The 20942-nt window shown below is 42.7% G+C and overlaps 2 protein-coding genes across 13 annotated transcripts in view; one reads left to right on the plus strand and one right to left on the minus strand.

Annotated features, from left to right (window-relative positions):
- The window catches only part of FAM228B (family with sequence similarity 228 member B), a 29412-nt gene extending 14078 nt beyond the window's left edge, over window positions 1-15334 (plus strand). For 6 of the 9 annotated variants that reach the window (XR_005597002.1, XR_005597004.1, XR_005597001.1 and 3 more), the window contains 6 exons: window positions 693-809; window positions 3180-3254; window positions 4469-4666; window positions 10084-10765; window positions 11291-11368; window positions 12259-12321. Coding sequence is in view for 2 of the 9 variants with exons in the window: in XM_039532536.1 (XP_039388470.1) it covers window positions 693-809; window positions 3180-3254; window positions 4469-4666; window positions 11291-11368; window positions 12259-12346; window positions 12463-12607; window positions 14359-14464 (807 nt within the window). In the remaining 7 variants the exon portion in view is untranslated. Of the gene's footprint in view, window positions 1-692; window positions 810-3179; window positions 3255-4468; window positions 4667-10083; window positions 10766-11290; window positions 11369-12258; window positions 12347-12462; window positions 12608-14358 lie in introns of those variants that run through there. The other 3 variants (XM_039532536.1, XM_039532537.1, XR_005597005.1) reach the window with 3 other exon arrangements.
- A 370-nt stretch (window positions 15335-15704) lies between these two features.
- The window catches only part of ITSN2 (intersectin 2), a 123538-nt gene continuing 118300 nt past the window's right edge, over window positions 15705-20942 (minus strand). For all 4 annotated transcript variants that reach the window (XM_039532534.1, XM_039532531.1, XM_039532532.1 and 1 more), the window contains exons 36-39: window positions 20215-20297; window positions 19427-19510; window positions 18831-19004; window positions 15705-17224 (exon numbers count right to left, since the gene is read on the minus strand). In XM_039532534.1, the coding sequence (XP_039388468.1) occupies window positions 17067-17224; window positions 18831-19004; window positions 19427-19510; window positions 20215-20297 (499 nt within the window). In that variant the 3' untranslated portion in view covers window positions 15705-17066. The remainder of the gene's footprint in view (window positions 17225-18830; window positions 19005-19426; window positions 19511-20214; window positions 20298-20942) is intronic.

A 20942-nucleotide genomic window follows, 5' to 3' on the forward strand; every position in this document is an offset into this window, starting at 1 on the left:
TCCTAGCCAGCATGGTAGTTCTTTCTTCATGCTCGTTGCCAATCAACAGACGGGTTTCTCTGGTTACATCTGCAGCCTGCAGCCGTAGCACCTTGTCTTGTGGAATATCTGGGATGTACCTAGTCAATACTTGGATGGGAGAACTCCAAGGAAAACCTAGTGGTCCAAATACAGTAAAGCTAGAGCAGGAATGTGTTTGGCCCAGCATGCTGCAGAAAGTGGTATTGTCGACTCAGGCTTCCAGATCAACCAGCACCTTGGCTTGGTGTTGGGGCACTGTGCTGTTGGAAGAGATGTAAAACCGAAGACCCAGCCCTGTATGGACACTAAATATGCCGTGGCCATTTCTGCAGGAATAGGGGTGTTAGCCCTGAGGTCCTGCCAGATTCCAGTTTGGGTAATAAAATTCTTCCTAACTCTATATGCGGCTGTTTCAGCTTGATAAGGTATTCTAAACTTCCCATCCTAAACCATTGCTGTGCACTGCTAAACTGGTGCTGCAAGACTCTTTGCACAGCGGTGGTTAGTGAAGTGTGTAAGGCAGCTTGGGATCCTTTGGGGTGAAAAGTGCTAAAGTTATGCCCTAGGTTGTAGAGGAATTGGAGTTTGGTACCTGGGTGGAAGGATGAGCAGCGTGATTTTTGCAAACCAAAACTGTATGCAGACTTTTTCCTTCTGTTAAATCTCTGCAGAGGGCCACCTCCTCCCTGGCTAGGAGCAGATCCCCAAGCACTTTTGGCAGAAGTGCTTCTGAAAGGAAAAAAGCTTGTGAAGATTGGCTAACACAGAAGCGGTTTTCTCAAGTGCAGGTAGGACAGAAGCTGTATTTTTGCAGGGATGAGAAAAAAGTAATTAAATGCAATGTCCTGTAAAATTTCTGCTGTGTGGACAATACCTAGTGGTTTGCCACCTTTGGGAAGAGTAACAAAAAGTTACCAAGTGAGAAGTGTTTTGGGGTGGAAAGGTAACTTACATAGTCAAAGCATCTAGTTTGAAATGGTTCCCTGCAGCCTGAGGCTCTGCACGATTCACTTGGCCCCATCATCATCATCATCATCCTGTGATAGATCCTTTCAGTTCCATGCGTGGGTGTTTTGGATAAGACCTTAACAACTGGGGTCTTGTTTGCTTTTTTTCGGCATTTTTTTTTATAAGAGACAGGAGTTTTCGTAAGAGAAGTTTATCCTCCTTGGGCAACATTTTCTATCCCTTTACTGTTGTACAGTGTGAGTGTTAGTTGCTACCCTCCACACCAGAGATAGCTGCATTTTAATGGTGCTATATGGATATATTTAGTATTTGAATTGAAAAGAGCTCTGTAAGATATTATTAAAGGTGGCCTGCAGTTATATAATACAGGTCTGTCAGGTTTAGTGTAACATACTGAATGCCCAAATAACCAAGGTAAAAGGGCCATTCAGCTTATTATGAAATATAGAGTTCTTCTTCTTTGGTTGCCTGTGGTTGCTGCTCCTTGGCTCTGGTGCCTGTTCCATGCATTGTTCTGCTGATATCACTTCAGTAAGAGAACCCTGCTGAAGCACGACACCAGTCTACACGGGTGAGGCAGGGGTCTTTTACAACTACATAGTGTGGTTTTGCAAAGTGAAAAATAAAGAAACAGATTTATACACGCTGGGATATAAAATAATATAGAACTTTGCAGAATCATGGAAGGCGGGAGGCTCTTTCTTTACTTGCATAGGCCAGCTCCAAACACCAGCTGTGTTCCATCAATGATGTGGTACTATCAGCACATTAGGGGTAAACAAACATAACACAGGAAATTCTAAGTTAAGACTAAAATTTCATTCTTAAATGATGCTCTCGAGCATGGGTATTGCAATAGAGTTGGCTTGTGAAATCATCTGCAATAGCAATGAAAGGCAGGAAGGTGAGTGAAGAATAACATTTCAGCCTCTCTCTGGCTTTGGTCTACACTCAAAGTGTTGTCCTGGAGTAACTACAATGATTTAAAATTGATCAGGTTGTACTAGTGCAAACCCTTAATGTAAATACACTTACACTGGTTTAAACCTTGCGTATATCAGGTTAATTTAAGCCTTAAGTAGGTTGGTTTAAGCAAAGTCAATGTAAGTGAGATTTCAATCAGTTTGTGTGTATCTACACAAGCAGTTTGCATCAATGAAATTAACTCAACTTAAAATCAATTCAATTACACTGGGGCAACTTGTCCAGTGTAGGCCAGCCTTTAGCTCTTTACCACAGCTATGGCCCGTACGCACAGTACCCTGTGCACTTTGGGTCTGAAACTGACCCGTTCACTGAAATGTGAAACGTTTATCATAGATTTTTAAAGGTGAAAATTAAAGTTTGCTGTTAGAATCTTTCCTATAAAATATAGGATTACTTTCTCTTTTTAAATTAATTCAGTACTTGTAAAAGGTGATGGAGATTCACAGTCCTGGAGACCAGAGTCCTCTGTCTATCCCATAGCTTCCTCGCTTGTGTGCCTCAACCATGCTCTGGAGGGAGCACCTCTATGAGTGAGAGATTTGTTCAGTCTCTGTTGTGCGTTCATTCCTTGGCCTCCATGCTGAGACTGCTAATAAGGGTACTTGCAGTGGTTGTGGTACTAGATTAGGCCTTAGGAACTCTTTATTTAAAAACTAGATTGAGAACATCAGTTCAATTGAAGGTTACAAATTTAAACTTTTTTTTTTTTTTCAAAGTTTCCGGTGTGCTGTAATTGACAATGTGGTGATGACAGCTCCTCCCTGTTCTTACTTTCAAAGCTGTGGACTGAGTTTAGAGATGGCGGGTGTTTAGTTGGGAAGTATGGAGGGAAATTTGTTTGTGTAAATAAATATTTTGGGTTTACAATACAGAGGGGTTAATAAACTGGGAAGGGAAAAAGGAAATGCACTGTAAGATTAAATCTTCCTAGGAGGTTTTCTTCTCAGGAGGGCGTTCTCCCATATTCTTTCTCATGCTTGAACTGATGCTATCTTTCCTCTTTTATCTTATCTGCTTTTCCTTCCTATGCTCATCTGAGTATCTAAATACAATACCTAAGAGTGCCACCAGCCCTTCCATCTTTGCTGATCAAAGAACTTAATCTACTGTACTGATACTTATTATTTTGAAATCAGAGTTAATTCTAATGACTATTTTTTATTCAGCAGTTTTACTTCCCAGTTTTGCTGATATTTTGTTAGGCAGTATCTAATGAAGGCCAAGATATTATTGCTGCTACCCAGTCCATCTTGGACAGAGAAAATTATTTTGTAAAGGTAAGGAACATATATTTGTCCTTTTCACCATATCCTGATAACTACACAAGAAAACGTGGGTGTCAAAATCTCTCTGCCCATCAACAGTTGATGGTAAAATGTCAGTAGTTGATAGTATCATAAGACCAGTTATCTCAAGATATGTGACCTTTGAGCCAAATTCAGCTCTCAAATATTCCACTGTGAATCAGAGAAAATAGATTTTCATCACTGTAATTTAGACCCCATATCTTTAGTTGAGTCCTTGTGCCTTTCTTTCCTCACTGGAAGTCATAGTGTCATTTTACCTACAGCTACCTGAGCTCTGATGTTATGACCCATGTCTTCCTCTGTGCTTCTTTCTCCATAGACTGCCAGGTTTTCATTTTTGCTGCTATAGATTTATCTGTCCTCTTGGTCACTCATAGCTCCTGCTGCTATGGTGCCAATCCCTAGCATTCCACAATCATGTTAGACTCCCGGATCATAAGATCGGCTTAAAAACCATGAGATGTTTTTCACCTGCCCTCTGATTTTTCCACCTTTTGGGGTGTGGGATCATTTCAGATTCAACATTTAAACTTAAATATGCATACAGAAATACGAGCCTGCCTTTCCACTGCTCAGAGAGGACTTAGCTCACCCTCTTCTATCCCTTTGGATGTGGGGTGCTGACACTTTATCCCCCAGCCCTAACTAGTCAGGGTGGGCATTCTTCCATGTCCCTGCCCACAGGTTTCCTGTACCCCACTGAGTCTCTCTGTATTCACTTGCCCCCATATTTCTGGCTTTTCCCTTCTGTGCTACAACACAGTCCCTTGCACCTCATGTTGCCCTGCAGCCCCATACTCCCTGTGGCCTGATGCTCTAGGAAAGAGATTAAAACTTTATGGTAAATTACTGCTGGGCTTAATGCTGAATTTGCTATTGATTCCCAGCCTATTTTGGCACCACCCTTTCCCCCTTCTGCTAGGCCACCACACAGGCCTCTGAAAGGAGGATGCACTGAAGATGGGACCCTAAATATGGGCTTACAACCAGTCTCTCGCTTAAAAGATCAACATTTATATTGGGTCTTTCTGTTTGGTCACTTAACTGCCCATTTCCACCTACCCTTCCGTTCACCCCACCACATCTGGACTCTGTTTTCTGTATAGACCTTTGATATCTCTGAAAGATGAGTGCTTAATAGGTTACCTAAATACATTAATATCCTCTGCCTCTCTGTAATGTAGGAAGTGGACAAGTATTTGAGACACAGAGATTTCTTAGAGCTGAGAAAGAAGGAGATCCAGTACAAGAAATGGCTGGAGTGTGTTTCAGAGCCGCTGCTGCAGAAAATTGAGGACAAAGTTGACAGCCAGTCAAGTGAAGAAATAGAGGAAAGGAAACGAAAGCAGCTCTCTCTATATTTAAACTACTGTAATAAGAAGGTATCCGTAATGATTTTATCATTGTATGGGTTGCACATTGAGGGTTGCTGGAAAACCACCCATTGTTGACCTTTTAATTGATGCAATGTGGTACACCCATGGGATCTTCTTTAGTCTTGTTTGTAACTGATCTTTTTTTCTTGCTAACAACATAATTGTGGTTTAAACTAACAGCTATTGTGTTCAGGTACTATGGTAATATATATATATGATTGGATTGTCCAGTGTACCAGATACATATGAAATGGTTCCAAACTGGATTTGCTGTAATGAGAAAACGGTGGGTTTTACTCAGTGGACTGTGAAACGTTTAGCGTGAAAACCATGTGCTAAACAGTCCTCTGCAGAAGAGGTCAAGGACTGAATGGGTCAACAGAGACTGAACTATACTCTCACCCCTCAAGAGTTTTTCCAGGATGGTTTTGCAGCGCATTGTCAGAGCAGCATGGGGAAGCAGTCACTTTTGTGTTCTACCTGTCCTGTGAAGCAGTAGGACCACAGGCTGAGGTGGTGCCAATGTAGTATCTTAACAGAATTTTCAAGGTGGAGTGACATTACCAATTTACTGAAAAAAACACTCAGTAACTTGGGTGCCTTGTTTCCAGTGATTTAATACTCAAAACTAATCATGCTCAGGGTAGAAAAATGTCATTCTTTTGTAAATTTCACACTGCTAGTGAGCGCTTTGAACATGCAGGACAGCTGCCGCTAGAGTTATACTTGAGTGTCTCTTAATAGAAAACTGCTAAAGTCATTCTCTGGTTCATGAACTGGATGTAATAGATGACAGATTTCTTCACCAAATAGTGACTGAACCAACAAGAAGTGATGCTATTTTAGACTTAATTTTGATAAATATTGAGGACGTCATAAAAGAGTTGGCTGTAGAAAATAACCTTGGATCAAGTGATCACAAATTAAGTCAGTTTAAATTAAAAGGAAGGATAATTAAAAACAGGTCAGTAACTAAGGTTTCTCAAGAGACTTTAAGAAACTAAGAAACATAATTAGTAAAGTCAGCTGCACTAAAGAGCTCAGGGATTTAAATGTGGAGAAGGCTTGGACTTTCTTAAAGTCAAAGGTGCAAAAACTATTTGGAATTTGAGTCCCAAGCAAGGGGGAAAAACTCATCTGGAGTCCTGCCCTACCTAACTGGATGAATAATCACCTCAAAAAGGATATTAGGAGTAAGCAAAGACCCTAAAAAGAATGGAAGAAAGAATTGATCAAAAAAGAAATTTGTATATACTCGTTCATTAGGCCGTTCGTTTATAAGCCGACCCCCAAGATGGTTAGGTAAAAATAGGAAAAACTGTATGACCCTTTCATAAGCCGACCCTATATTTCAGAGGTTGGCAAACTTTGGCTCCTGGCCTGTTGGGGTAAGCCTCTAGTGGGCCTTGACCCTGGAGCATTCACAGGCACAGAGCCCCTCCGCTCCCTGTGGCTGCAGTTTGCCGCTCCCATTGGCTGGGAATGGCGAATCGTGGTCACAGTGAGCTGAGGGGCTCCATGCTTGCAGACACTTCAGGTAAACAAAATGTCAATGTATTAGATATTCAATTCAATGATTCCATAGTTTAAAATCATCAAATTTTGGTGTAGACCCATTTATAAGCTGACCCCCGCTCTTTGACAGGTCACTTTTTTACCAAAAATATTTGGCTTATGAACGAGTATGTACGGTATGTCTTGGTGGTCAAAAACTGAAGGGATAAAAAGTGAGAATAGCCAAAACGCAAGCTGAGTTAGAGCTTGCAAAAGGATTTAATACAAATAATGAAAGATTCTTTGGACATAAAAATGAAAAGAGAACAAGAAAGGAAGAAATGGGCCTCTGTGCAGTGAGGATAGGGTGGAGATTAAGGATAATATACATCTGGCACAAAATGATGATATAGAGCATTAGAGCGAAGATAGAATGGTTGATGGGAATAAGTGCATAGAAATGGAAATTACCACATGAGAGATGAAAGCAAAACTCATAAGAGTTTACTGCGCTCATATCAGAGGAATTGGATAATTTCCATCCCAGAATACTGAAAAAACTGGCACATGAGAGTGCTAGTCAGATAGCAAAGATTTTTAATAAACCTATCAAATCTGGGAGGGTACCATATGACTGGAGAATAGCATATGTAATACTTATATTAACGAAAGGGCAAAAAGGGACATTGTCAACTATAGACCAATTAGTCTGACCTCAATAAGTATGCAAGGCATTAGAACAAATGCTGAAGGAAGGAGTAATTAAAGATATGGAGGTAAATGGAATAAAATTCAACATGGTTTTCCCAAAGGTAGGATGTGCCACACTAACGAGATATCAATCTTGTGTAAGATAAATTATTTTAAGAGGAAGGACATGCAGTAGATGTAATCTGTCTAGTCTTCAGTAAAGCATTTGATGCATACTACAATGGAAATTATTAATTAAGATGGAAAAGACGAGTAAGGAACTGGCTAAAACAAGATAACAATGGGTTGGGCTGAAAGGAGAACATAAGAATGGCCATACTGGGTCAGACCAAAGGTCCATCTAGCCCAATATCCTGTCTTCTGACAGTGGCCAATGCCAGGTGCCCCAGAGCGAATTAACAGACAGGTAATCACCAAGTGATCCATCCCCCGTCACCCATTCCCAGCTTCTGGCAAACAGAGGCTAGAGACACCATCCCTGTCCATCCTGGCTAATAGCCATTGATGGACCTATACTCCATGAACCTGTCTAATTCTTTTTTGAACCCTGTTATAGTCTTGGCCTTCACAACATCCTCTGGCAACATCCACAGACTGTGTGTTGTGTGGAAAAAATACTTCCTTTTGTTTGTTTTAAACCTGCTGCCTATTAATGTCATTTGGTGACCCCTAGTTCTTGTGTTATGAGAAGGATTAAATAACACTTCCTTATTTACTTTCTCCACACCAGTTATGGTTTTATAGACCTCTATCATATCCCCGCTTAGTCATCTCTTTTCCAAGATGAAAAGTCCCAGTCTTATTAATCTCTCCTCATACGGAAGCCATTCCATACCCCTAATCATTTTTGTTGCCCTTTTCCGAACCTTTTCCAATACATCTTTTTTGAGATGTGGTGATCACATTTGCGCGCACACACAGTATTCAAGATGTGTGCGTGCCATGGAGAACTATTGGGCTGGAGGGAGGTTACTAGTAGAGTTCCTCAAGCGTCCATGGGTCTTGAGACTGACCTTATTTAATATTTGCTTTAATGACCTTGGCACAAGAAGTAGGAGTGTGCTAATGAAATTTGCTGATGACACAAAGTGGGGAAGCATTGTCAATACAGAGGAGTATTGCAAAATAATAAGGAAGAATTGGATGACCTAGATCACCAGAGCAATAGAAATGGGATGAAATTACAAAGTTCAAAGTAATGCATTTATAGACTATAAGAATTTCTGCTGTAAATTGGGACCTCATCAGTTAGAAACAACAGAGGCAGAGGAAGACCCAAGTGTATTAGTCAGTCACAGGATGACTATGAGCCACCAATGTAATGTGGCCATAAGAAAGAAAAATGCCCAGTAGAGAGAGAGCCGTATTAATGGCATTGAACAAGGCATTGGTAAGCTCTCGTCTGGAATAATGTGTATAGCTCTGGTCACTCATGTTCAAGAAAGATAAATTTAAATAGAGGCAGAGGAGGAGTACTAGGATGATCAGGGGTATGGGGAGCATATTTTATGAGAGCAGACTAGAAGAGATTGGCTTATGTAGACTAGCAAAAGGAGGGCTCAGAGGGGATATGATTGCTCTCTATAAATACATCAAGGAGGTAAATGCCAGGGAGGGTAAAGAGCTATTTAAACTAAAGGACAATGTTGACACAAGAACAAATGGATATAAACTGGCCATGAGTAAATTTAGGCTGGAAATTAGAAGGTGTCTAACCATCAGAAGAGGAGGGTTCTGGTGCAGCCTCTCAGTAAGGGTGGTGGAGGCAAACAATGAGTATTAAGACACAGCTTGAGAAGTTTATGAGCAGGATTAAATTACTGGGTTGCTTGCACAGCAGGATACTGGAATTTATGATCTATGGGGTTCCTTCCAGTCATCCTTCATACGTAACTTTGATGCACAAAACAGTTAGAACAGTCACATCATCTACCACTGGTGAAATAATCATTTACGCTTATAAAATGTCTTCTCGGTCAAAGGAAACAAGTCTTTTAGGAGCTCTACCCATACAGCATCATGGGAATGTAGCCAGCTGGGTGTGAGAGCAATAGGCACACTGTGCTAGAGGGGTGAAACTTTGGTCATGGAGTTTGAGATGCATGTGAAAAGTGACATGGAAGCTTTAAAAGTCCACACAGAGCAAACAGAACCTCAGTTTCTAAGGTTTAATCAGAACATCCCACACGGCAAACAGCATGGAACGCCGTTTATCTATTTTGGAAGGATGAAGGGCTTGGTCAGACTTTTTACTGAAGGCATGGGATTCAGAACTTCTGGGTTCAGAGATATACTGTAGATACCATATCAGGTCTGCAGCCAGCCAACCTCAGACTGTGATCCAGTAGGATCTCACAAGCTGGGCTGGGTCAGTACTTGAATGGGATGCCTCCAAGGAACACCCAAGTGCTGCAGGAAGTGGTGTTTATTACTTGGTTGCTGGCACTTCTCTCGCTAAGTCATGGTGGCTTCAGTTCCCCATGCTGCTGAATGAGACCCTGGGTACTTGAGATTTTTAAAGATACCGTGACCTTTTTCATAAAAACTAGAGTAACTTAGTCAAATTCCAAGTGAGGCAATTCCACCTTGCCTACCTCTCTTCCACCCTACAGTTTCAGCTATGTATAGTATTCTCCATGCCTATAAACTGTGCTATAGAGGGGGCTGCCTGGCAGTGGTGGGCGGAGTGAGGTTTATATAATCTGCTTTACCTTGTGGGGACAGGGGTGTTGCTTGTAAAACACTAAGATCCTTGGAAGGAAAATACCAAGTGTGGTGGAAAAGCTGAGGCCCCTGAGCCGTTGCTCTTGGTAAGATGAAGTAAGTAACCTGCCAACATATCATGACCCCCCAGGCTGGTATCACCATTTCACTGCTTCCTGGAGTTCTCAGGGAATCCAGGGCACATTTTCCTCAGTGAAAAGCCCAGCTCTTCTCTTGTATCATGAATTTGGGGGCTTTAGTCTTACCCTACAACCTGTGGCTGTGAACCCTCTAAAATCCTCCAATTCTTGGTTACCTGAGTGCATGGCCCTGTGTAGCAGTGGGGCATTAATTTGCATTCATTGTGTCCATTTGTGAATCATTTTGAGAGACTGAAACGTTTCTGTGGCGTAGATAAAATCCCTGATGCTGGCTCACCTTAAAGCTTTCTTTTTCTGATGTTTTCTCCCTTTTTGTCCATTTCTTTCTTCCTGCCTTTCTCTCCCTGCCATTAGCCTTCCCCTTCTCCTGGTCCTCCTGCCGCCCCACCTCACTGCCCCTCTGTCATCAACCCGATGCCCCTCTCCATCTCCATCCTTCTCCCTCCATTCTCCCGCTTCTTCCTCCAGGCTCCCCCACCCCTTCCCACCCCCCTCATGCTTCCTCCCTTCCCTTTCCCTGTTCTATCACTCTCCTATTCCCGCATACCACTTGTCCCCCGCTCTTGCCCATTCCATCCCTCTGTTCTCCCTCACTTCTATCAGTCACTCCCTCCCTTCCCCCCTTTCGTCCAGCCTCCTCCTCTCTTCCTCCGATCTCTCCCCTCCCTGACCTTCCAAGTGCCCCCATCTCGTTCTTTCCCTCTCCCCAGATCTCTGCCGGCTCTCTCCCCACAGCTTCGCTCCTCCCTCCCCCCTCTGGCTCTGCCAACGTTTCCCCCTCTCCCTGTTCCTCCATTGGCCCTCCAATCTCTTTCCCTCCTTCCTCCTATCCCATCCCGCCAGACAGCCTTCCCCTGACTTCCATTCTCCCCACTCTCACCTCCCCCCTCCCTGCCAGTCCCACAGCCAAGGCCAGGGGTGGCGGATGAATGGCGACATGGCCAATCATGGCCTGAAGATAGAAGCGGCTCTGCTTCCATCAGGCCACATTTGGCTGAAGACAAGGGTCTGCTCAGCTGCACCAGGCCGGTATCAGGTGCTCTGTCTTTTCAAACCTCTCAGCTCTTCAGCAGCAGTGGATGTCACTTCCATCTCCTGCTGCACTGCTGAGCTATGGCCTGGGGAGGGTCTCCGCTGCACTTCAACAGTGTGGCAGGGACATGGAGGGGACTGTGCACTGATGCTTCAGAGAATAGCATAGACATCAAACTATGCTTGTGCTTCCATTTACGCTTGTACGAGGGACTAGCCATGAAAGACTGTAAGTTCTCCAGGGCACGGACATAACTGGGTATGTGTTTGTACAGTATCTAGCACAATGCTGAACCTGATCTGAGGCCTCCGTGCACCACTGATATAAATATTAAATACAAACATACAAAGCAACACTAAACATTGCATGAAACTGCTGCTGAGGAGTTAGAGCTGTGTAAATAACAGACTCCTCCATCCACAGGACACTCTGTAAACGTACATGTAACCTTGCTAGCTAGGCCTCAGCACTGCTATCTCCAGTCACTGCATCAGCCATGACCTGTGCTATCGCTTGCTTCCCACACAGGGTAAGGTGGCTTTGGAAGATTATGATTCTTCAGAGTACGACCCTCTCTTCCTGAATACACATCCCACCTATCTGAAGGTACGGCCGACTGCCGCTTTTTGGCTTTTAGGTGCACCCTCTGATCAAGAAAAGTCTAATGGTTAATGAGACAGCCGGTGTATGTTGTTACTGATTTGTTGCTCTTAGAGTTGGTGATACTCAAGATGGTCGTTTGGCTCAGGGTGGTTCCACTTGCATTAGTTTAGAAAACTGAGTCCCAATCTTGCTGCCATTGCAGTCAAGGAGAATTTGACAGTTGATTTTAGTGGAAGCAGGAGAGCAGGCCCCTGTTCCTTCCATATTAAACTCTGTAGTTAGCTGGGTAAGTTTAAATATTTCAGAAGAGTTTTTCTTTTACGGTTTTACTCAAATTTACAAAATCCTTTGACCAGGGCTTGGTGTGTCTCACAGTAGGCCGGGTGTGTTTTGTTTGTAATACTGAATCACGCTTGTTTGGCTGACTTGCTGGGTGAATAATCCTATAGTTCTTGTGGCTTGTTTTTGGGGGGAATTTTGTTTCCTACAAAAAGCCTGATTGCTCCAGATGCAGTTGACTGTAGCCCACAGATATGGGTACTGTTAGTGGGTGCAATAGCAGCACCCCCATTTCTAATGCTTTGGGCAGCCTGTAAAGACTCTGCCAAACTTGTGCAGAACATGGGAGAGGTAATGAGAGGGTGCTTAACGCAGGAGGCTGGGACTTTGGCTATATTCTCAATTTGCCGTAGCATTGCTGGGTTCCTTATCACCTCTGAAAAGTAGGTTATTAACCGGTTTGTGCCTCAGTTTCCCATCCATAAAGTAGAGCTAATGACACCTCCCTACTCACAGAGTGTTTTGAGACGTAACTTTTGTCTGTGCCATTCCGAACCCCTCAAATTAAAGTGTTTTTCTTAGTCCAAGCATATGAAATACTGCATTTGTTATAGGTGTCAATTCCACCTTTACATGATCCGCTGTTAAAAGAGGTGCAAGGAAAATTTCTTGAGGGCAGGCTTATCCAGCAATGTGAGACAGGTACTTAATATCATCCATATTCTTCAATTCGCGGAAGTGTTTCACACAACAACGAGAGCCATTCTGGCTAGCAATAGTGCTGCTGTTCACATTAGTTACTGTTCAACTCCCCACAGGAAGAATATACTCGGCCAAAGAAATGAACGACCTATATAAGGCAAAGTTGCCATTGCTTCCTTTAGGCCGGCAAAATATGGATGCAGCTGAATGGCTGAAAATACCCCCAGGATACATAGAAAGTGAGATTCGGCAGAGGAAGAGGTAAAGTCCAACAAATCTGCTGAGTGGCAATAGATGTACCCCCGGTCCTGTCCGGTCATAGATCAAACTGCTTGGAAGGGCAAGTTCAGGTGGTTTTACTGGTGGAGTCTGCTTACTTTTGTACATTTTGTAAGACGTTAGTGCTGGTGAAAGGGGCTGGATTGCCTCCTGGAGAAGTAAGGGGTGTGTGAATCTATGTAGCAAGTGTGGGGTGGGAACAGCATGGTTCTCCGTATGGCCCCACCTGGAATTCCTATTCCAGTGTCTTAAGAGCAAGGGAGATCTGAGCTAGAGATGGGGTGTGCTGAGTCATTTCTTGCATTGCTCAGGGCCAGGCCTGGAGGCCAAACCTACAATTTAGCCTCTTCAGGATAGAGGAGGATGGATAGTCAGATGAGGATTTCATCTGGATTTGTCTGAAGGCTCTTAAAAGAGCTAGAGTTTTGCTGCTGTCACTAGTGTCAGGCTCTTTGTGAGCAAAGCAAGGCGGCTGATTTACAGCTGTTCACTCAGCTTGTTTTACATTTGATCATTATGTTGTGACAGTTTTGAGGTTTTTGCTTCTGGCAGCCCCCATCCCCAACCATGCATTGTCCCTTGTGCTCCTAGTGAGGGTATCCTGCACCAACAGGCTACATCACAGAGCCAGGAGGCTTTAAGCATATATCACAGGCACTCTAGGAAAAGCATCAGTTATGCTTAAAATGCCAAAAGCAGGGAGATGGTTTAAAGTTCAGCTGATAAGTATCTTTGTAGTGAAAGATGCAAAACAAAGACAATTATTACAGTTCAACTATAATCTGTTAAAAACTTTGTAATGAGCGCATGTGCTGGCCAAAGCAAATACTGCTAACCCTGAGCGGGAGGTGTGGAACCTGGGTGTCCTCTAGGATTCTAACTCAGGCTGCAGATGGGTGGCAAGATACTAAGAGGGGGATGCCAACTTCATCATGCCCCAGTTTAGTGCTCCCAAGCTGTGGGCTGGGAATCAGTACAGAGTGCTCCGTGAGCTGGCAGAGCATGTGGGGAAGCTTGTGCTGAAGAAGGGAGTGGATCAGCACAGCTGCTGAGATATGAGGAAAGGGAAGTTTTTAGTAAGGATTTTGACTCAGTTCTTCAAGCTCCCTGTTGGTGCTGGTTCACTACAGGCCTCTTAAGGAAAAACGTGCCCCTTATGTGCAATGATAGCAAAGCTGAACCAAGTGAGAGGTTTTCTTCATTGTCTCTGTGTGGGTTTGCATGGGCAACCCTTAGGACAATGGCTCCCCCACCCTCTTTGGGCTGGAGCCTGTCCCTGTGTGAGACTCTCATGTAGGATCAGCCCTTGGTACATCTCACTTGATTGGTTGCTGTGCTGTTTGCTTTCCATTCCATTTCTGCCTTCTCCCTTCTTTCCAGTTCTCTGCCACCCATCCCATTTTCCCTCCTCACTTCCTTGGATTTAGGGACAGTGTCACCGTCCTCTGGCCATAGAGACTTTGGTACTGGGCAGCACACCACGTCTCCCATCAGTTCACGCTCTCAGTCCTATGGGCTGTTACTGTACCTAAGCTTTATTCCAGCATCCTGTTTAGAGAGAATTTGTGGGTAGTGGCAGGTTCATTCACTTTATCCAATTTTCCTGTTAAGAGAACATTTGTCAGAATGACTCAGTGCAGTAAATAGCTGGAGCTGAAGCACTGTTGATTTGGAGCAATCATTCGTATGTGACAAAATGTTAATGGCTGTTACCAATCTGATTTCTGTTAAAGGCGAAGGGTGAAGAGAAACCATAACGCTGGCACCCTGGACTTCAAGGCCTGGGCTGACAGCACGTGTCCTCCCACCCTTTGGAAAGAGGAGATGTATATCTACTAGAAAGTTGGTCCTGGGTGCACATACCAAATCTTTCTGCCAAAGCAACTGACCACTTGCCAGTTATCTTGACAAAATGCAATAAAACCAGCTTGCTAACCATTCCTTTCTGAACTGCCTATTGCATAACAGTACAAACCCCAAAGAAATGCAAAGTACTCTGCGCTACATGGATTTCCAGCCCCAGTAACAATACTGTACAGACTACAGATCTGAGAAAGTTAAAATGGCAGGAGCTTCATTTAAAAATGTCACTGCATAGAGACAGATGACAATGCTAAAACACTGAAGTTTATCGCAATGCTGTGAAATGTTTGTATTGAAAAGAGAAATAAATCACCGACATTTTCCCTACCTTCCCAGCCATTATATAGCCTTCTTAACAATCCCAGAGACTGCCTAACTAAACAGACAACAAGCAAGACAGGAAAAGGACATTTCTAGAATCTGCACATTCCTATATAAGGTGCTCTATTACGACTCCAGGTCTGATTTACTTCAGATATCAAAAAGTGCAGTGAAAACGTGTTAGGGAAAGCAGGTCCCTGGGTTGTCCTTTCCAAGACCTTGAAGGAGACCAACATTCACTTACTAGTTCCAGATCTTGTTTATTTTCCAGTAGGCTAGAACTCTGAGGATGGGGCACCTTGAGAATCTCAAAAACAAATCCTCTGTCTGAACAATGAGCAAATCAAAGTGCCCCTGGCCAGCCAACCTCAGTTTGATGGAGGAAGGTAAGTGTAGCTTCTATAGTAGTTAAACAACATTCTCAAGCAACTGTTTGAGCTGGTATTTACTTCACTGTTAAAACTTTGTACGTGAAAATAAATGTATGCGTGTGAAATATAAAATAAAGTTTGCTTACTAATATCATGCCACATTTGAAAGACTTTCTGCTGGAGACTTATAAGGTGCACAAACTGAGATGACTTAACAACAATGGTCATAGAAAGATTGAGTTACCCCAACCAGGCATGAAAGTAGAAGGCGCATCTTCCTGGAAGACCAGTACTTACCATTCCAGCTGTATTAACTTCTGCCAATATTCTACAGATTGAATAGTTTCAATACCTTTAAAATATTGGGCAATTACTCCGTCTCACTAGGGGTAGGCTGCGATTAAATACAAAATGCAAAGGTTTGGCAATCACACCTTATTTTCTCACAACAAAATGCTGTCCCCTTAAGATGTATAAAACAAACATGATTCCCATCAATTAGATAGACACAATCTCTCAAAAGCTGCCAAGATTTTTTTTTTTTATTTAGGACTAGAAAAATTGAACCACAGAAAACTGTTAAAAGTAACAGAGGGGCTGACTTAAGTCCAGCAAAGAAATGGCCTTCAGGCTGGTAATCAGGTTTGAAACTCTGTTAGGCATTATTAGGTATTGTAGCACCTGTGGGATACAAATTCACTCACTGTCTGGAACTGAATGCAATGCTTAAATGTCCACAAGGCAAATTCAGGATGCAATAACATGGTTACTATTTGTCAAACACTTTGAAAAACAAATCCCCTTTTACTATTCCTGATTTTCATGTGGGGAGGAAGATTTTGCTTGCAACAAATTTCAGTTCTACAAACCCCTACTGCACTAGCAGTTCCCATACCAAACAAAATTTACATTTTACTAGTCTTTCCTTGAATTTAGTCCTTGTAAGTTACTTCCCATTATTTCCCATTCACCTGTACAATAAAATATATTTTTTAAAAATCAATATGCATCAGTAAATATATGTAGACAAATTACATTAATAAACTTATATTTTTCACTCTGTATGTACATATTGGCAATGACAAAGCATAAAGATGCACATCCCACGGAGATCTGCAAAACCAAGTAATTTTACACAAATAATTTAGGAAAATTAAAAGTTGAAAAATATTCTTCCACCTTATTGTAGATCGCACACAGTCTTTAAAATAAATCATTTTTTCTACTTACTGTTTTTAACCACATTGTCTCTGCCAGAAATGATTAATACAACCGAACCAGAAAGACAAATCAGGTTGCAATTTCTTATTCAGTGCAGAACTGTGTCAAGTAAAGAACTGCATTTGATTATTTTTTTTTAAAAAAGAACATACAGCATTTTATAGCCTCCTCAAGTGCAAAGGCTTCAGCATTTAATCCCTATAATTAACACCCTGAGAAGGGAATATTCCAGTGGATATCACTTTTTAGCTTTCAAATGGAATGATTCTAGCCTTCAACTAAACCATTCCTAGGTCTATATGTTAGACTAAGTGGTAACATTATATATACATACATTTGATGCCAAGATACTATTTAATACTTTTTATGGCCCTGAAAACGGAAACATTGGCATCTGAACACAACAAAAATGTCAATATCAATCAACAAAAAGGCACTGAGCTACAGTATCTTATATACAGTAAAATTTGCATTTGCATAGATCACCAGCAACTTAGGACGCAGCAAAGAAATCATATACAACGGATAATTAGGAAGATGATGCAGCAACAGGAATTCTTGCTCAGTAACTGGCTTGGGGTGATGATTGATTTGGAAAATGCTTTCAGCTCTGGTGGAGGTGGCCAAGCTGTCAGCTTTGTCCTTTGTAAAATAAAAATGTTTTCTTAAAGGAGTGTTTTCTGCTCAAAGAGCTGCAAATCAAAGCGGACCCAAACCTCCCCAGTTGGAACCTCATGCAGCAGTAAACGTTTAGTTGTAGGTCCCTTGCTCTCCTGTTCTGTTCTGATTTTTGCTACTGGAACTTCAGTGCGACCCAAGAAATCTGTTGAACAAATGTAAGTGAACAGCATTAGCTATAAATCTTAGATTAGAAAAAATGAGCAAACAAGGTAAAGCACTAACATTAGACATGCATTTAGAATGGCTCAATAGGTCTATGTAATATAAAGAGAAATGGACACCTATCACAGATGTCAGAGCTGAGAAGGACCTCTTGGATCATCACCTAGTGCTCAACAGTTTCTCAAAGTGCCTAGTGCACTTTCCTTGGAATCCCCTAGCCATGACTATGTACCATATTAGACTAGATTAGTTTAGATTACTCCATGTTTTGGAAATCCCTAAGCCTGAGACTGCCAGAAGCTGGGACTGGAAAGCATGTGATAATGTCCTGTTCTGTTCATTCCCTCTGATGTATCTTGCACTGGCCACTGTTGGAGACAGAATATTGGGCTAGATGGACCATTGGTCTGACCCAGTATGGCCATTCTTACGTTCGGCAATTCAGTTGTTCCCATTACTGTTAATGTATTTATCATTAAAGGCTTGAATTTTTATGCGTGTAGTAACTCCCCAGTCACAGGAAGTAAGAGAACGATACTAAAGAGTAATACCTCAGCAAGCACAAGTGCTCCTTCTCCAATCTTTACTCCCTGATTGAGACCTGTCCCTGCCTTACTCCTGAACAGGTCAGCCTGCTGCTTAGCCAGTATAATCATCCTGCACAATTGAGAAGACGAAAAGGACTTTTTGCTAGCTAGAGCTCTAGAAGCACAGAGCTAAAAAATATTAGAAATGATACTTTGCACTAATGTCTTTGATCTAAGGATCTCAAAATGCTTCATAAACATCAGTTCATTTCTGATACCATCCCTTTCAAATACAAATATTCTCATCTTACAGATGGAGACAGAGAGACGCTAAGTGACTTGCCCAAGTTTTCACAATAAATCAGTTGCCATGCCAGGAAGAAAACCAAGGGGTTTAACTGCCTTAATTCAGGCACTTTTAATTAGATTTATATATTTTATTCTCTCCATGAGGAATGATGATTCCGAACAACAGTCCAACAGGAGTGTTTACAAGGATACAGCTTTCATCCTGGCAACCTTATGCATACTGCTATAGTACACAGTAGTACTGCATGTATAAAAGTAAGGTTCTACCTTGAAATGTCACTAAAAATGGCACTCTCTGTTTATTGTGAGTTAATGATTTCAATATCAAATGTGCTCAGCTTACAGATAAAAAAAAAATTTTCCCCACTGCCAGCTGTGCCAGTGTAACCTGGGATCTTAGACTCAAGCTGAGTTCTTTCTCATGCATCACAACCAGCAATGAAGGGAACACATTCTGCCTTCAGTGACACCTCTGCAGCCCCATTTTCCTCCAGGGGCTGAGACTGAACTGAAACTGTAACTAACTGGAAAAAAATTCTGTTGTTGATGGACAAGACCGAATAAAATCCAGCTTGATCACCCAGAGCTATGCTGGCTTTGCAGAGCTAACATACCTATTGAATAAGAAAGTGTCTTTATCTCGGAGTGGGACCAGACGTTAAGCCCTTGTGGCTATCTGGGAGGAAAACATGCAGCACAATCAAAATGATCAGAGAATTCTCAATGTCCTGAAAAAATGTTTACACCTACCATCAGGTGAGAACTGATCCCGGTCAAAAACGGTGATACACAGCACATCCTGATAAAGGTCCTTAATGAAGAACTGACAATTGAAGTTCCACTTAGGGTTCAAAGTGTCCTGCAGCGTCCTGGTGGAATAGCTCTGCGACCCCATGCTGATTTCACAATACGGATTGCTTTTCCCTAAGCATAGAACAAACAGTGAAATGCTTTTCCCTAAGCAGATCTAGCACTGAAGAGTCTTTATTGATAGGAACACACAAAAAAGCCAGACCACAACCAAGGCGCTCTCACGTTTCTCTTGTTCTTCATCTTATTCTACAAAGTAAAAGTCTTCTTCAGAGGCTGGATTTACACAAACGTACAGCCCAATACAAAAACCTCTTTCCTATTGTGACTGCTGTTTGAAGGTGCATTCTGCGCTGCCATGCCAAAAGCTTGGGTTAGGCAACAACTATTCACTAGTACAGCAGAGAGACATTATCCCACTTCATCCCTGAGAGCCACCTGCAGAGGCTGTCACTGAAATCTGCACTTTTGCCTGACTCAGTGAACTCTTAACCCTCCTTTTTGAATGTACTAGCCTTCCACCCCTAAATTATTACCATTAGGTTTACAGGCTTTCAACTCTGTGGCTTCAGTCACATATACCATCAAGCGTCCTATTCCTGAGCTCTTCTGTGAGCGTGCTGGAAAAGAAAATCAGAATTAATAAACAGCTTGACAATACAAATAAAGCTGGCAACAATATTATCTTAATTTGTCCCATTTGGAACAGGTGATGTAGTCAGTTGATATGTAGAGACCAGTAGTGTAGCTGGGGGGGGGGGGCAGCGGCCGTTCCCCCACTGAGCACAAGTGGCACCATGTCAATTTCTTGGCGCCTTTTTACTCACCCGGGGGAGCCATGAAAAAAAAAGTCACCACCCGCTGCGGCACTTTTATTTTACTCACCCGGTGGTGCTCCGGGTCTTCGGCGGCACTTCAGCAGTGGGACCTTCACTCGCTTGCGGGTCTTCAGCGGCATTTCGGCAGTGGTCCCTCAGTGCCACCGAAGACACCCAGAGCGAGTGACGGGCCCGCCGCCGAAGACCCAGAGCGCCGCTGGGTGAGTAAAAGTGCTGCAGCGGGTGGTGCTTTTTTTTTTTTTTTTTATCGCTCTCCCTGTTCCCTCCACCTGGCTACACCACTGGCTAGAGACCCTTTCTATTAAAACACGAGTTACACACTCAGCCATGCAATAGCACCTACACTCCCAGTCAAGAGTTAATCGTTTAGAAGAGGGACATTAGCTCAACCATCTTGGAAGCTGCTTCCTCAAGAGAAGACCCTGAAATCCCTCCAGGCACACGAGAGCCCTGCACCCTTTTCAGCCAGCGCCCACATTTTGTACCTTGATAAGCTTTTTCCCGTTTCTTCTTCTCAGTTTCGATATACTGCTCTGATGCTCCTTTGATCTTCTGGACCCAGGCCGTCCTGTGAAAATTAATCCCTTCAGAGTCACTTTGGAGCCAAGAATCTTGCGGTTATTCCAGCAACACCTAATAAATCTCACTGTCTCAAATTCAAGTCACATTTTTTGTTCCCTTCTTTTGAGCTAACCTGATCTTAGGTCTCTTTGACCACGAGGGTCCCATCATCATATATTCATTTGATGTAAAATTATGGCTAACTGTAAATGGATACACCCAGGAACAAAGACTGCAGCTGGTCCTTTCAGGAGGGGGGACTGTGAAAAAGATTTGGGGGTTGTAGTGGATAATCAGCTGAACATGAGCTCCTAGTGTGACACTATGGCCAAAAAAGCTCATGTGATTCTGAGATGCATTAACGGGAATCTCAAGCACAAGTAGAGAGGTTATTTTACCTCTGTATTTGGCACTGGTGTGACAGCTGCTGGAATAGTGGTGCCCACAATTCAAGAAAGATGTTTATTAATTGGTGGGGGTTCAGAGAAGAGACATGAGAACGATTATGAGACTGGAAAACCTGCTTCATAGTGATATACCAATAAGCTCGAGCTCTTGGGAGTCTAACAAAATGAAGATTAGGATGTGCTCCCCCCTTTATGGGCTTTGTGAAGGTGCCTTTGTGGCCATCTTTGGAGTAAGGGGACCTAGC

This window comes from Mauremys reevesii, linkage group 3 (assembly GCF_016161935.1).
Source record: "Mauremys reevesii isolate NIE-2019 linkage group 3, ASM1616193v1, whole genome shotgun sequence".
Classification (NCBI taxonomy): Eukaryota; Metazoa; Chordata; order Testudines; family Geoemydidae; genus Mauremys; species Mauremys reevesii.